General features: G+C 40.6%; 1 protein-coding gene across 13 annotated transcripts in view; it reads right to left on the bottom strand.

Moving 5' to 3' along the window:
- The window catches only part of KLHL29 (kelch like family member 29), a 390,896-nt gene that overhangs the window by 131,243 nt on the left and 242,107 nt on the right, over positions 1-17,546 (bottom strand). For 11 of the 13 annotated variants that reach the window (XM_035321012.1, XM_035321021.1, XM_035321009.1 and 8 more), the window contains 3 exons: positions 15,677-15,790; positions 7,668-7,809; positions 6,367-6,909 (listed from right to left, as the gene is read on the bottom strand). In XM_035321012.1, coding sequence (XP_035176903.1) covers positions 6,367-6,909; positions 7,668-7,809; positions 15,677-15,790 — 799 coding nt within the window. Of the gene's footprint in view, positions 1-6,366; positions 6,910-7,667; positions 7,810-15,676; positions 15,791-16,732; positions 16,800-17,546 lie in introns of all 13 variants that reach the window. The other 2 variants (XM_035321020.1, XM_035321016.1) reach the window with 2 other exon arrangements.

Raw genomic sequence — 17,546 nt, 5'->3', positions numbered from 1 at the left:
GTAGTTTCAGTTTTTAATGCATTTTAGCATCCCTGTACTTTTTTTTTTTTTTTTTTACAATAACCCTTATCACATATTGGTAGTGGTAAGAGGCTCCTGCTCCAGTTGAAACTTGGAAATCTCAAGTCACTCACACACTGAGAACTGTCAATCAAAGGAGAATTCAATGACCTTCTTTATGCTGTACGTTTAGCGAGGTAATGTTCTAGGACTATTACAAATCCTCTTTGACTCTTCAGTGCACTAAATCATTGTCTGTCATGACCTGACCAATAGTGGCATTAAAAGACAGGGCAGGAATTACTGAAAATACTCCGTCTGGAACACAAAAAGGTGGAATGTATTTCAGTCTCACTCAGATGATGACTCAGATAGCCTCATCAATTTTGCTACTCCATTTCTGATGGCAGAAAACTGTAATTAATATTGAAAAACATTTTAAATTAGAGGACCTGTTCACACAGTTTCCTTATTTTATTACTGCAGGTGAACATGCTAAAACATGAGCCAGCAATGTGCCCTTGTAACAAAGAAGGCTAACTGTAGTGTGGGCTGCCTTAGGCCAAGTATTCGAGGCCATCAGGTCGAGGGAAGCGATCCATCTCTTCTACTTAACACTGGTGAAACCACCAGTGGACGCTGGTGAAACCGTGTCCAGTTCTAAGTTCTCCAATGTGAAATACCTGGACATACTGGAGGGAGTCCAATGAAGAGCCATGAAGATGATGAAGGGCCTGAAACATCTCTTTTATGAGGAGAGGCTGAGGAAGCTGGGACTGCAGCCTAGAGAAGAGAAGGCTCGGAGGAGATCTTAAAAATGTATATAAATAGCTGAAGGGAGGGTGCAGTGAGGACAGAACCAAGCTCTCCAGTGCCAGGACAAGGGGCAAGGGGCACAAATTCAAACACAGGAGATTCCTGCTAAACACCAGGAAGTGATTCTGTGCTGTGTGGGTGGTGGAGCCCAGAGAGGTTGTGGAGTCTTCTCCTTGGAGACCTTCACAAGTCACCTGGACATGGTCCTGGGCACCCTGCTCTGGGTGGCCCTGCTGGAGCAGGGGCTGGACCAGATGGACCCAGAGGTCCCTTCCACCTCAACTGTTCTATCATTCTGTGATTCTGTGAACAATTACATGTCATTAGCAAGGTGAGCCTACAAATGATCACTAGTTGTTTGTATCTCGACACTATTCAGGCTGCCCCATAAAATGAAGACTATCTTAAGGAAAATGCAGTAAGAAGCACATACTATGCTGATAGACCTCCATGCTGACCTAACTATCCTACAAGAAATAAGACACAAAATGCACATTTCTATTGTAGGCTTCCTTGCCTGCAACTATATACATATATCTATATCTATATACTTGCACACAGACATATGGTAATATTTAATATACAAATTTAGGTGTGTAATCTGTTTGTTTCTCTATATGTATAGATACAAAGATAGAGGAGATTTTCCTAAGGTTACATAGGCCATGTATTCTGGTGCAAGGCTGAGAACTGAAAACAAACTTTCTAAAGCCTTTATCACACCATATCCTTTAGTAAATGTCATTAGGATTCAAAATGCTAGTTTGAACTTTGAATTTCCCTGCCCTCCTCTTGCATTAATGTGCAAAACTACGTACGCTCACTGAATTGCAGGTCAAGCTGAAGTCCCTTTGAAAATTCAACCTTTTGTGAAAAAAAGTTGATGGTTATTGAAGAAATGTTGTTGTCTGCCTTGTTACTATTCATGATTAAGGAAAGTAAATATTGTCTGAAGTCTAATGAGAATTCCAATGCAATAAAGTCAAGTGTGAAAGGTGCAATCAATAAGTGATGATGTAACAGTATTTGTTTGTAGTTTTGCTACTGTTTAGTTTATGGTATTTGGTGATGCTTGAAAATGAAGTGTTAAGAAATTAGTGTTACAAGGACTAACATTCAGATTTTATTTCTGATACTGTTATGTTTCTACAGTCATTACAGTATGAACACTAATTAGCATCTGATTTTGTTTCCCACTAGTTAAGGACTGCAAACCAAAAAAACTAAAGAAGAAATAATACTATGGAAACAAACATCAATGTTATCCATGAACATCCATAAATTAAAATATCCATGACTAGTTTTACACTGCAGGAGAAAGTACTGCAATAAAAATATTTTTTCTCATTTTCTGATTTTGCACCCATGCATCAAGGTAGATTGAATTTATGAAGAAAGTCTCTTTCCAGGCATATGACAGATCTCAGAGTTGAAGCCGAACCATTTGTGTCTTACACACAGCAGGGCTATCAACCAGGGGTCCAATTTTGGATTTCCTACAAATCTTGGATATAAAGAACCCTACTGCCCTATAAAATAGTCAAGGACTACATCTCAGATAATCAGTTATTCCGTCAAGAGTACCACTCAATTTTAGTCCTTTATCACGCATTAACTTTTCTCCATCTTGGCTCAGATGGACTGGCAGGCATGTAGACGTTGCCCTCTATTACTGCGCCATGACGTGGGGTACTAGCACGGTGTGTTAGAAACTGAAGGGACAGTTTCTCACCCTCTTTCCTCTGCAGGCACCTTGGGCAAGTGCAACTTTTGCTGGCACATCATGTAGCCTGAAGATACTGAAATCATGTTTGAATATTCTTCGCCGCTCAATATTTTCTAAAGAAACCACATAAAAATTTGGCTATGGGAACTTCAATGGATGTTCACTGAAAATCTTCACAAGGGAATATCTTCAAAAGGGCCATTACAGTCTAAACCAGAGACTTCTCAAAACTGGTGTTGATTGTGTATGGTAAAAGATCCCATGCATTTTATAAGGCAGCTCCACAGTACATCACACATTGCTAAAAGCAATAATTACTTTGAAACATTATTTATGTCTCTCGTAATGTAGCTGTTTTATAAATTCACTAAGTAAATGGATCATGCAGCTAAACTTAATGTTCATGTTTAACATATTATAGAAGCAATAAAGAATCCTATTGTAGAATATCACCCATCCAGACCAAGAAGATTCTGTAACCCACGCAAAAAAATCTTGTGAGTAGTTTCAATGGAATTAGGTGAGAATTAGCTGTGACACAGTAAAGAGAATGGCATATCTGTTTTATACCATGTTTCTTGTTACAAAAATAAATTATTTGCAAAGCCACAGAAATGACTTGACTCTTTCAGCCATGTAAACGAGATCTCTTGACCTATTGCAAATGAAACAGCATACTAGCTGTGCCTTTAACTTTTGGCAATGTATTTGTTTACTTTCATTTAGAGGCAGCCAAGTAAGAAACCTCGCTCTGAATGCACACAGTGTAATACAGCCCCAACATATACAAAACCAAATGAAAAATAAGTATGGGAAATAAAGCATGATGTTTCAAACCAGGTCCCTAATAAAGTCTAAAAATATAAGAAATCCTATCATATTAACTAGCAAGTACTGCTCTTTCACTTAAGGGATAGTCAGGTAATTATTCAAACCTGTACAAGACTGGATTGTCAAGTCAAATAATAATACTGAGTATCTCAGGATAATGAGATAGATCTTAGGGCCATTAGCAGTGGCTCCTATTATAATAGTGGCCAAGATTCCTCAAGAAAGAAAGAGAATATATTTAAATGAAACTAGCAGAGAACTAGTTTGAACTTGTATATTTGAACAGCTCAGCACTTTCTTATAGCCTCCATTTCTTCCCAGAGAGAAAGCTGTCTATCATGTAAGACTGTGAAATCAGTTGGGCTTTAGAGGCTGAAATCCCAAAGGGCAAAAATTAAAACAACCAAAAAAAATTTGAAAACTGAATCACAATGAAATTCGTGATGTTTATATTAAGAATCTTATCCTAGCAAGGTTTTAAGGTCTGGTTAGACACCTAGTTGTCTGCTCTGTCCTGATTCTTTCCCTCTCCTTTGAAGGTTGTTTAAAAAGCAACAAAGTCCAACTTGTATCTTCTCTGACATTAGCTCTGACTAGAGGAATTATAGCTTTAGAATTACAAGCTTTTAAGACTTAGGAGGAGATGACTTTTTCATTATAAGTCCCGCTTATGAGACATTTGTATATGCACGCTCATTATCTTATGTTTGTTTTTAACTGCTACAGGACCAGGAATAACTCAAAAGCTGGTGGTCATAAATAGAGAAGCTAGCAAATCCCTGGGAAAACAGCTGTCTAGCTTGCAATTTATGAGGTAAAGTCTGGTTAGTATGTCAGCAGTTGTCATGGATTAGAAATACGGCTCGTTTCAATATTCTCCTTATAAGCCTCTCCTAGGTACAAAGGTTTCCAAACACCAGACCAGAGCTAGGTCTGGCATGCCCAGCATATTTGTTAACTCTCTCCCTCACCTTAACAAACACCTTGTGGGCTGACTGCTGCCTCTCACACTGTCAAGAGAAGCTCCATTTCCCGAGTGCTCAGTGGCACGCGGACAATCAGACTGGACTAGGGTTTACCACAGTTTAAGCAAGAATGCTGATTAAGATGTTGCAAATCAAATATTAAAAGACTGATTAAATATTTTACGATCTTCTTACTTAGACTCTGACTTGAAGTTTGGTTCAGCTGCTAGCCAGAGATACGCTGAAGGTTAATTGATGGAGGAAGAGTACGTAACAGCTGATGTTACTGGCCCGAAGTATGCAAGGCATTTAAGAGTATTCCTCACCTCGAGTGTGCAGTCACTGACATGCTCATTTGTCTCACTAGGTTAGCGTCACTAGGGCTCAGATATGTGATCAAATTACCACAGTGAAAGTGGTTTAGGCTTATGTGTTTTTCCTTGTATTGTATATTCGCACGTCTCCAATGACACCAAGTAATCCTTTAAATTGTGTTAATTTGATCATGTATCCAAGTATCCAGTGCAGTAAATTGGGATAGGTGGCTAAGAAAAGTGGAGATGACGCCTTTAGAAGACGAATAGCTTCCATGGAGAGAAGAGACATCCAGCAGCTCAGTCTACCAGGGTTAGAGTGTGAATCTCTGCCCTTTTTCCTTCGACAAAACCCAGGTTTTGTAACTTATAAACCTGACTTGACAAATTGCTTTTGAGCATTTTCATTTCTTTCAAAGGGAAATAATTAACAAAACTCTTAAAAAAGCAACTGTTGGTAAATTTTTGGCTACCTGCCTGGGCTCATATTACTTAAAGCCCATCTAGATCTTAAAGAGAAGAAAAATCCAGCAGATCACCATCCTGCAGGTGTTCTAGTAATATTCAGGGTTCAAAGTTGAGAATTTAAAAGCAGTTCATATAGTTTGCTTTAGAAAAGTACTCTGAGCTTTTGTCTTAACTCCTTTTAGATAGACATTTGGTAAAGATTTGCACATACCAAAGTACAATTTATGTAATGAGCAGGAAGAGTTATTGGACTAATCATTTTTAATAGAGATTCCTTGTCTTTAATACAGAGCCACACAACAGAACTTAATAGCTTGTGGCAAGTAAATAATTTACACATGGATTGTGTCTGAATACAAATGTATACATAAAATATCACAGACTTAATGAAGCCTTTGGGGTGTATTTTTTTTAAATCAATTTAATTGATTTTGCTGATAGGTCTGCATTTATATTTTTTGTAAGTTGCATTTTACTTTACCTTCACAAGTGGCACAGTCATGATTTTTAAGGGAGCAGGGAAAACTACACAAATGAAATTAGAAACTAAGTGCACAGACAGCAGGTATTTTTAAAGTGTCTAGGGTAAGACACTCGGAAATAACACTTCACCACGACCCGACAACGTGGCTCATTTAGAAACTACTTATCAGAAAAGGTCAACCTTTCAGTAATGCTCCTGACAATTCATGGTGTTTTGTGGCATTTGAGCCCAGTGAAGCTGGTAATGAAGAGTTCTACCCTAACGCTGAACATTTTGGGTTGTTCAGCTTCAGTCAATAGGGTTGCTTGCGTTTGGTTTGGGCTCTGAAGTGGGGGAGAAGGCAACAGCTGAAAAAGTTTAGTGTCGTGACTAATGCACAACTGGGGCCAAAAGGAAAGTGGCCTGCTGTATACATAAGCTATACATACATAAGCATACATTAAACTGTAAACATACAGTTTAATAGGAGGCATGGGATGATGGCTGCCTAATGTGTCTCTATACCAGCTTATTTGATAGGCCCTGAAAGCTCTTTTTCCCTATAAAAGCTACCTGAAGTTCGTCCCCCCTCCTTCTAAAGCGCTACTTTTCATCATCATTAATTCATCACAGCTATGCATTACAGAAAAGCCCAGAGACAGATGCTGGAGCCGGGCGGGTGGGCCCAAGGAGTGCGGTGGGGAGCCCTGGGCGGCCACCATTCCTCAGCCCTGCCGCCGTCCGTGCCCGCGCGCCCCGCGGGACCGAGCCGGCCCGCCTTACCTTTGGGGTGCCAGGGGTCCGTGAACTCGTACTTCCCCACGCCGATTGTCCGCAGCATCTGCACCCTGTTGGTGTTGTCCGGGCCCCCCGCCGTGTTGGGGGGCAGCGGGGCGGCCGCCTGCCCGTTGGTAGTGGGCGCGCTGCTGGGCAGAGCGGCCGAGGGCAGGGCTGGCGGCGGCGGCGGCAGCATGGGACAAGCCAGGTGGCCATTGCCCACCGCCCCGGGGCCCGGGTGGGCCACTGGGCCCACGCCGCTCATGGAGGACATGCTGAGGGGCTGGCTGTTGGTGTACAAGGGCTGGCTCTGGAGGTTGACCACCATGTTGCTGAGGGGCTGGGAGGGCTGCGGCTGGAGCTGGTAGTGAGCCGGCATCAGCGGGAGCTGGGGGGTGACGTGCGGAGGGAGGGAAGGCGTGACGCCGATGACAGGGGCCTGGACGTTGGCGGCTGGGCTGAAGGTGGGCGGCTGCGTCATCCCGTAGGAGTGGGTGATGAGGGCGGGCTGGCTGCCGGCCGCCACCGTGGTGACCCAGGGAGCTGCACCTGCGGCATGAAGGAAGGCTGGCAATGGCGGTGGGCTCGGCACCGGGGGGGGGACCAGAACAAAACCACCCCAAGCCTGCCCGTCACGCTCCTGTGTCTGCCCGAAGCACCACTGAGCCACGCTCTTATCCTTCACAGTGTCGAAAGTGGCTCGGGATCTGGAACTCTTCCAACCCAATAAGTGCATAAAATTGCTACAGCGATGTGAGTGCAATTGTTAAAATACTCATCAGGTGACATGCAGCATGTTTACGGTTTTATGTGTTTTGCGCTTTACGCAGCTTAAGCACACGCTTCCAAGAAAATTAACCTCTTTCCCCACCGTGCTTTCATGGCTCTCTGACAAACACTCTGTGTGTATAATAATGGTGCTCCAGCCACTACAAAGAGATTGTAATTAGGTGTCTGGCATAGTAGCACAATGTATGATATGTGTCTGGAAGCTGGAAATCATTTCAGGTAGTTCTGGACATAAAAGAGGTCTTAAAGTATTACAGAGTGCCTTTTACTCTAGTGAAGGCAAAGAAGGAAGGAAAAAAAAAAACACTTTAATGAACTTGCAGGCATCTTAATACATTTATATTAGCCCCAGTACAGAAGAAACTTGAGGGGTCTTTACAATGAGAGAAAAACCCTGCTAAAGAATACAGAAAGGGCTCACAATGAAGTCTAATTTACAGAGGTAAATGGGGACAGCGCATTGAATTTGCTTTGAATGACTTTCCCTTGTTGAATTACAAATAAGATTAAAAACATACCTGGGTTTTCATTCTCCCTCATCTGTTTAGAGGGTGGCTCATCAGTGTCCCAGGGTGTAGACTGATTGATGGGTGTCTGTCCCCACCTAACGCTGGTTGCAAGTCCTTGAGGCTGATTTTCAGTCTTGGAAATGCAAGGTGCCTACCAGAGAGAGAGAAAATACAAAATAAAAGTGTTAAGATTAATTTGGAATAAACACCATTTCTCATAACTAGTAGCTTGCTTGTTTGTTTGTTACATTCCAAGAGGATATCTTTAAATATCATTTTCCTCTAGGCTTGCATGGCATATCTGTATGGAAAATACAATATTTAAAAATATATATATTTCTGGAAATTTAATAGAGCCACCATTAAAAAAAAAACAAACACAAAACCAAGTATTTTCAGAAATAAGTTGTTTCTTTTGCCTTGAAAATAAATAAATAAACAAACATGCATGGTAATATCCATTCAGACAGTCACAGCTTATCTAAAATGGGACAATCTTGTGTTTGCTCAGTCTCTTCCAAAAATGGTGAGTTTTGTTTACCAGAAGGCAGGAAAAGAGCGACTTGTTTACAACTGTAGGACAAATTACTGTAGAACAGTAAAGAGAAGTCTCAGTATTTACTGTCTGTCAACCCCTAAAATTGAATGCCAATAAAAAAAGCAGTGTAACCGCCACTGGCCGCTAAAGTGGGTATGTTGGCAGTTCTTCAGAGATGTTAGAATAACTGTAAAGTAGGGGAAGGATTGGGGCTGACTAATCATCAAGGGGTCTGTGATCTGAAAAAGATTTGTAGATAAAGAAACTATCACATGGATTGAAATGCTAAACCAGCCAGCCTCCTTCAACCCCCCCGCCCCCACCAGCAATTCCAGGGGTTCTTCCCAAACAGCCATGCCTTTGTGGAGAAAAGGCTTATAGAAAATGAGGGTGCTCTAACAGGTCTCATTTATTTGACTTGGCAGTATATTTCATTGCTAGAAGATTAGAAGTTTTTTTTTGTTTGTTTGTTTTTACTGGTGTCAGAACCCCTAAACCAAGAAAACGGAACCAGCTGCCCATTGCTGAATGAGTAGTGAGGATTGAAGCCATAAAGAATAGGAGGCCAGTCTGAGCGATCGCTTGTTTGCCTTACATCTGGGAAGTAATTTAGCTCCGAGATGGAGGTACAGAGGCTCCATAAATGCCCTGGGTCACGTTGCACCAATGAAATCTCTGTCAATACCACTGGCTTTCTTTTCCCATTACTAGTACTTCAATCACTGCATGAAAAAATTCATTAACAGACCCACTTCTGCCCTCTGCAACTACATGCGTACCTTTCCCAAGTCCATCTGTCATTCCTCACCTCTTTAAATCCATTGGAGGTGCTGGCTCTCCTCCACTCAGCGGCTTCCTCCTGTCCTCCCTTCTGCCCCCACCACCACCTTTCCTAGCTCTTCTGCTCTGCTCCAACACTCCCTCCTTCATCCAAATGCCTCCGACATCTCCTATCACACATTCCTTTTCTACCTGAGATTTATCCTTCCTGGGCTGTGGCAATCAGGAGATCTGGGTGCAGACCTTGATGGAGGATAGGGCTTTTGCAGTGCTGCTGTCTTTGCTGCCAGAAGCCACAGTGGAAATATTTTCCTTTTAATGTTTCAATTTTAATAAAATATATTTTGTTAAATGCAGATGGTCACGGGGAAATGTAATTCTTAATGTCTTTTTTTCTAAGGAATCCTGAAATGAGAATTTTCACATTGTGTCCAAATTAATGTTCTTCTTCTTCTTTTTTTTTTTTTTTTTATTCAAAACATGACAATTTATCCTTTTCCTCTTTTTTCCTATCTTTACTTCAACCTCTCCATTGCTTTTTTTCCACTCTATTGGCACCAAGGACAATGATACCCAGATTTTAGATTCACATTTCCTTCTGCACCCACCTTTTTCATTCCATTCTTAACTTTTCAAACCTGGAACTTTTGCAGCTGAAGTAAAAACGACAGTCAGTAAAGACAAAAAGTGAAGACATGCAGACAAGCAAGAGCTTTAAGATTCATTGTATTGTATCCAGTGGCAAAGAAAGGGCAGGAAGGGAAGAAAATAAATCTCAATTTTGAAATGATTTCTGTTTATAAATTGTCCTGAGAAAAGGCTCAATCTGAATACCTATAGCTTTTACATTGTAGAAAGTCTTTGACAGGGGAAATAATGCTGTTGGTGGTTTACCAGTACATTAGCAGTATCACTTTGGATTGTAACTAAACTGTTTAACAGTTTAACACACTCTTCAGCAGAAGAAAGAAAAAAGAAAAAACCACCACCTCCATTCTCTTCCTAAAAGCTAGCAAAGACACTTTCCCCCAGTCCCCTATTATTTATCCCAAATAAAACCTTGAACCAGTAAATGCAATATAGAGAATTGGGCATTTTTATGAATCATCAAGGAAGGAGAGGAGGCTTCACAACTCAGATCATGCCCCACATATGCCAGACTCCACATGTGGCATCTATGTGTTGCACTTCTTTGTTCTATGAATGGGCCTTGTAAGAAGGTTTGTAATACTTCTCATTATTGTGTGGCATTGTCAAGATGTGCAATATCTCGTGTAACTTTGTTACATCCCTGTACTGACTTAAAATGGTGTCAATCTATAATAAGACAAAAATATTCCTGTACCTTAAATAATACAGAACCTCACACATGCTATGATTTTAAAAGAAACTGTATGTTCTGTATAGAATGGGTAGGAAAGGGAGTATATGACACAGCTCTCCTAAGTCCTACAAAATCGAGTTTCCTATTTTGTAACTTAAAGCTGGCTTTCCGAAAAACTAGAGCACCAGAGACATTTGAAACTGGTGGAGTCAGCACCAAATCTGTATCTGAATTCCATACTCTCAGCACCAATAAAGAGAAAAAAGGTTTGCTGCCAATAGATACCTCTACTCTGCTCCCACAAAATGCTATTTTTTTTTCCCAAGAAAACATTTGCACTAAATAAGTTCACAAATCCTGCTTCTTAGAGGCTCAGTGGATTTAAATGCACAAACCCAGCACATTGTTCCTAAATTGTATTCCTGAACTTGTATTTATTTGATTAGAAAGAGCTAGAGATTAGTTGGTATGAAATCACAACACACATTAATGAAACACGGTTCAGACAATAATGGTGGTAGAAACAGAAAAACAGCTTTAAATTCCTTTCGTTTATATATACATATCTGGTCTCTGATCTCATTTCTGTGTTATTTTTCTTAATACATAAAAGGTTACATTACAAGTGTTACATGTCTCTGATCCAATTGCAGCAATTACCGATTTGCATATTTGGAAAGGGAAATGATTTCCAACATTATCAAACAGAAGAACTTTATGTCCATGCGCACAGGCACATGACAGCACTCTATTTGATGCTTTTAATGTACAACACAAATGACCAAAAAATGGCCTGTATTATGCCAGTCGTGCCGGGGGAAGAGATGTGTTCCATTAGTGATCTGCGGACTTCACAGGAACTAATTGTACTATGTTACACTTTTATCTTTAGCTTTCATGTCAGCTGCTTGTTTGAATTAAACAAGAAACACATTTAAAAAAAAAAAAAAAAAGAAATGCATTACAAAAATCTACTGGGCATACATTTAAAAATACTGACAAATGTCTATTTACATGAAAAGACAAGAAGGTTTCTAAAAGGACTGGTGAAGCCTGGCTAGTCAATGGCAGCACTATTTCATAGCCTGAACTTCAAGGCAGACTACAAAGATTACTAAATCAATTATCAGCATCTCTGTAGCAGCCCTAAAATGTTCAGTCTGTGCTTTTTTGTTGCAAATACAGTACGCTGAATCCAAATTTGAGGATTTCTTTCTCTCTTTTGTTTGAAATAACCATTAAGAACAAATACAAATTTTCAGTGAAAGCTTATATTTCACCTCATGCCTGCCACTTTGAACTGCAGCATTGAACAACAATCCATTTCTATAGAAGAGAGTTTTGGAGATTAGACTTGCTTATGTTTAAAGTTTCTTAACAATTTTCCATTTGATGCTCAGCTAAAACAGCAATTAGAAGTTCTTATAGTCATGCTCATTTCTCTCAATTCTAGTACAAGTGGTGAAGAAAGCAAAATTTCTTTGCTTTATTTTGGAAAATTGTTAATTCACACTTTGACCTCATTCCTTCGTCTCATCCTACATAAAGCCAATTTTCTTCACCACTGTATAGCTCTCCCTAGTTAAGACCCTCTCTGCTGATATGCCAGACAACAGTTCTTGAGATCTAGCATTAACGTTGTACAACAAGATGACTAATGAAGGGGAGACACAGACAGCCACGATGCAACAAATTGGCAGAACAAAGGTAAATAAGAATTATATGCTCTTATGAAAGCAGATTTTTTTCCTATCCACTTGAGAACATAATTAATTTACCTGAGGTTAGCCTCTCAAAGTTACTAATCAGCCACTAAGCATTACAATAGCAGTTCAAAATAATTCAGAAGATCCTTCACTGTCTAAAAGAACATCTTGAATTAAATCAGTGTGATGTTATTTTGCATGGAGTGAAATACCCCATGGTTAAAAATGACAAACCTTACAGAAAACTGAATCGGAGCACAAATTTTAAAAGTCCACTGAAACCTTCATCAGAAGGATTTCATCTTTGTATTTATCATTTTCCACAAATCAGCCAGTTTAGGCTTCTGTAGTCAACATAAATACAAAAGCTGATGAGTAGCTTAGAGCCAAACCCAGTAGATAAAGCAACGCTTATGATGTGCTGTTCCAACTATGTCCTACACCTTCCATTGTAAAAATAATTGACGGCTTGAGAGATTATGGCATGGAAGGTAAATGACTGCAAGTCAGGCAATAATTGAAAAGTTTTATGATGGATAATAAGTCTTTCACAATACGTCTCTTGGTTAAATCCAGCAGAGCTCAGCAGTGATTAATTACTACCATGATCCTTGTGAAGTTGAGCTTGGTATGAAGGGACATTAGGAGGGTCCCCGGCAGGATTTTGTTCCACTGCATTTGGCAAGGACAGTGTGATTATTGTCACCTAGAGCTGGAGAAGCCTTACAGGCAGAGCTGAATCAATCCAAAGCAGTGCAAAGGAGAGAGCTGCCTGTGAACAATGGCCACTTTGGCATTTCCCAAAGCCTGGGGAGCCCCAATACACCGTATGTACTTTGTTATCTGATAGGCATATTTACAGCACACAGTGGCCCCACAGCCTCGATGGTAAACTTCAAAGGGAGGATGGGTTTGGTGCAAAGCCCTGCTCTCCTGATGGGTTGTTTGCTATAATGCAGAACTCATCCTTCTGCTCACCTCTGGCTTAAACCTGACTGGCACCTTTCACAGGCAGCAATGTTATATCCCTCAAAGACGTACAAGAAGAATACAAAGCTAGGATTAGATGGATTCTATGAAACAAAACTGGAAGTCCTTTTATCAAGCTTTTTAAATAACAAAAAAAACAGACACCCTGGCAGTACCAGTCTCACAGTTTTAAGGCAATTAACTCCAGTACAGATGTGCAGGCAGAACGGAGCAAGATGGAACAACTTCAAAATTACATGAGACTAACACAGACAAGTTGCCAGGTTGCTGATTTTTTTTTTTTTTTTTTTTTAAGCTTAAACAGTCATAAACCATGGCCCATAGGCAACAGTAATTGGTGTACAGCTGGTCCACTGAACCTTATTAAATTAAAACATTAAAAACGTTCAGATTCATGGGGCTTTACAGAATATCCATAAGAAAGTTTGCAAGTTCACAGCAATCAGCTGGTGCTGAAGATTGGGGATTAGTGATTCAGCTTATTCTGCATGAGTTTACATGGTTAATATTAGTTGTTCACTAGGAATAGCTACAGCTGTCTGGCTTCCAGTCCAAACCTTTACAAAAGATGTCTCCTTTGATGAAATAAGACCTAAACTTTTAGCAAGACCTTTATGCCAATGGAAACATAAAACCTGCTGCCCTGCTACCAGCATTATGGAGTATATTAGCTGAATTTTAAAGAAAAGCCCCCAAACAACTGAAATGTAACAACAAAAATTCTGATTAGATTTTCCCCAGGCTCAACAACACAAAATGCTTCCTGGGAGGTCCTTATAAACACATCTGAGCGATTTCCCCAAAGGCTTGTAAAACTGCTGACATATATCCTACCATGGCTCAGAGTGCTAAGACCTATTCAAACAGTTTCATGAGCAAAAAAGAACTAATCTGGATAGAGGGATCTTATTTGTGGTGCCCAGCGACCAAAATTATTTTACTAAGGCCTTCATTTAAAGTGATGGATGAGAAGTAGCGATTCTCTGTTCCAATTATCCAAAAGAGATTGGGAATGGCAGCTTAATACTAAGATAATGTATCCAATATGCAACCCACTCTATTTTCTCTCCCCATTGAAAGTAAAAAGGCTAAGACACATGCATGCATAGAGGCAAACGTTCCCTCCCATGGACTCAGGTTTTATGGCCTGTCATGGGTAAAAGCAACTTCAATTTAATGAGGGAATTCCTTTTAAAGCTGTTAGCTATGCCTTGCTCTAACAAGTAATGACTCTGGTTAGTTTTTAAACCTGAATGTGTCTGGTGCTCTAAAAAGCTCAGTGGTCTCTGCACCAAAGCGTTTATGGTCTAATTTAGTAGTTCGTGTTACTAAATACTGTATGAAACAAGTATTATCTAAGTGCATGAGGCATGCACTTATATCCTGAACCACACTCTTTGACTGGGGTATATTCCCATATTGCACTGGGCAGGATCCCAAGCTTACTTCTGAGTCTAGTCCATGGCCAAAGAAGCTGTTAAGGATGGATGCACAGCTTTTAAAGATGCAGTGATGACAGCAACATCCCCCTAGCACCAGCCATTGGGCTGGCCTACAGAAAGGAAACTGTTGCTTTACGAGAGGGATGTGCTGTAATTTATTAAAAACCTAAGAGATATGGACAGGCCAGTGTGCAAGAGAAACAGAATGAGCTGTCCTGCAGTAAAACCTTATTCAAGAACTTGCTCATGGGTGGAGAGAAGAACTCATCTACCTTACAGTTCCCATTACCAGGCAGTTCTGCTATGACACAGCATTGTTTTTCTCTTTCTGAAGCTAATGTGGGAGCAGCGAGAAGGAGAATAATAAAGTTAACTCATAGGAAAAATGTTGCTACCCTGCAGAGAAGACAAAAGAAGTCTTAGTTTCTTTTTGAGTTGGGAGAATCATTCAATATTGCAATCCTAACCACCATCCAGTGATGAGCGAACAGCCGGTGTGGGCTCTGGAGCAGTGAGGTATAGCCGCCAGGCGAGACACATCACTTAGCAGCGGGGTGCTGTCTGCATCAATTCCCTTGTTTCAGAGGATTTAAAGACATCCCCAACCTTCAGATTAATGACAAAGGCTTGGAGAAAGTCCTGAGTGCAGTCAGGTCCACGTCTTGCACCGGCACAGCACAACCGCCCTGCTCCCAGCTCCGTGAGCAACAGGGCTTCTCGCCACCCAGCTTGTGAGCTGCTAAGACAGGTGTACAGGCACATCCAGAGTCTTCACCCCCCCAACACCAACCTCTTCTTTCCTGGGCTAAGTGTCTCTGCCATTTCATTCACATTTGTGCCCTGGCTACCCTCCTAAATAAGGTGGTTGGCCAAATACCCAAGCTCTAGTAATGCAATAGAAGATAACTCAATGCCAGGGATGGGTCTACTGCCTCACTCACCCTTTGAAAGGCTCCCTATAAATACTGCATGCAGGTCTGGGGAGGCATGAGGTTATGGGAAAGGAGGGAAAAATGGGATAGAAGAAGGTTGTGAAGTGACCATAGGTGCTATCTATTTCTTTCTAGTGGCTGCACTGCCCAGGACGATCACCGTTCTCCCACCGATGCTCCAGTTAGGTATTCAGCATCAGCTAGGAATAAATTCAAGATCATGGAATGATAATAAAAAGTGCTTCATAAATGGCACTTGGTAATTCTGTCTTGGCAAATTTCACCGGCATAAGCTCAGGTACTCACCCAGCTGCCTTCGTTTCTCAGCGAGAACATCAGGGAACGGAGCTGAGGTATCGAACCGAGGTCCCGGCTGCGACACTTGCTGCTCCAGGACACCAGGGACATCAGCGCACGACACTGGGTTCGAGCACAGAAGCCCCACTTTAGCCTGAGCAGAACCTCCTCTGCTAACACGGTTGGCATGCAGATCAACCCCAAAACCAGTGCGAAACTACGAATGTAAAAGCATCTCACGACGGAGAAAAAATGCGCGACATCAGGAACAATTCAGCAGCACGTACTACAGAGAACATGCACTACGCAACGCAAGAGGGCTCTCAGAGGTCCTGCAGGGATCCTAGGGTAGAGGCGGATAAATCCAGTTCATCATAAGTGCTTTTTGTCAGAGGGCAAAAGGAAACATGGGTAATAATGGAATAAGTGCTTGTCAGACCAGAATCCCAAGGGTGTACAAAGGATGTAACCCTTGTGTGCTAGCAAAGCTACTTGAGAATGACCTAATGGCAGACTGCTCGAAAACTAAACATTTATCTTGCATGCAAATGCTGGCCATTGATAGGGTCAGGAGTCATCTTCCATGTGGTGTTTTTGTCTCAAATTTCCCATGAATTTCTTTTAGTTATCTAAACAGGACTGTAAGTTTCTTTTTTGGATCATGGCCTGAAGCACTAGGAATAAAGAGGAATACTTAAAAAAATAAAGGCTACGTCACTTTAGGCTCCAAACCCTTCATTACGTTACTTCTATGAAGTTCCCTTTTGTTGTATCAGATGCCGACATTTTACATTCAAGCCCTCTGAATTCAGTGTTTCAATTGTAGTACACACTCCTTGGCAGGAAAGTGCATGTTCTCTGCCTACACAGCAGGCACATTAAAAAAAAAAAAAAAAAAGAAAACAAAACAAAAAAAAAGAAAACCAAGATAAGCCTGTGACTGTTGAACAGTGCTGCACGATATTACTGATTTATTAACTTGGCTTAATCAATAAGGCTATCATCAAGGGCACATTTAGTTTGCACATAAATTTCACTATCTAACAAGCACTTTTGTGTGCTCACTTTAGTTTCCATAATCTGATCCAGGTCTCAGGAAGCCTTCTTTAAGGAAGAACAGAGAATTCTTTTTCTAAAAAAAGGATCAAAGTATACTCAGTCGACTCTCAAACAAAAGGACAGTCAGTACTGTAGAAACAGCATGCTTACCTTTCACAGCAAAAAGAAAAATAAGCCTATACATCCAAATTTATCACTGCCTTAAGTTCATCAACATCAATTGAGCTATTAAATGTGGCTGAATTTGGCTCATAGCAATTTAAAAACCTCAACTTTCTTTGAGAGTCTTCCATCAGTAAGATGCTAATTTAATGCATAATTCAAAATCCACTGTCCTTTAACTCAGCATTTGTAAATAATTAAAAAAGAACTAAAAATCCTTTTACATTTATAAAGCTGCCCCCCCCCCCCCTTTCTGCTGCAATACAACAAAGACTTTCCAATCAAGAATTTATTTATTCTTTAAATCTGAAAGTAAAAGCCATACAAAAGATGAGGAGAAACTGATTTACAAGATAAAACAATTAGCTCTGGGATATGTACATTAAGACTAATAAATTTCACATCATATTTTAAGGGAGTGGAGGAGGAATCCCAGATATATTAGGCTTTATTCAAATTCTATTCAAATGTTCAATTAAAAGCATCTTACAAAGGTAAGTTATGCAGTCACTAAAATTAAGACGTGAAAAACAGGATTAGAGAGCTGCATCTCTCAAAGAGGATATACACTTTAATAATCCATCCCTTTTCCTACACACAAGATAACATCTACAATCTGCCTATTCCTGTAATTGCTCTGGTCTTGTTAAAAATTTGG

This window comes from Oxyura jamaicensis, chromosome 3 (genome assembly GCF_011077185.1).
Source record: "Oxyura jamaicensis isolate SHBP4307 breed ruddy duck chromosome 3, BPBGC_Ojam_1.0, whole genome shotgun sequence".
NCBI classification, from domain to species: Eukaryota; Metazoa; Chordata; class Aves; order Anseriformes; family Anatidae; genus Oxyura; species Oxyura jamaicensis.
The sequence above is the reverse complement of the archived record's forward strand: the minus strand, read 5'-3'. Positions and strand labels throughout refer to the sequence as shown.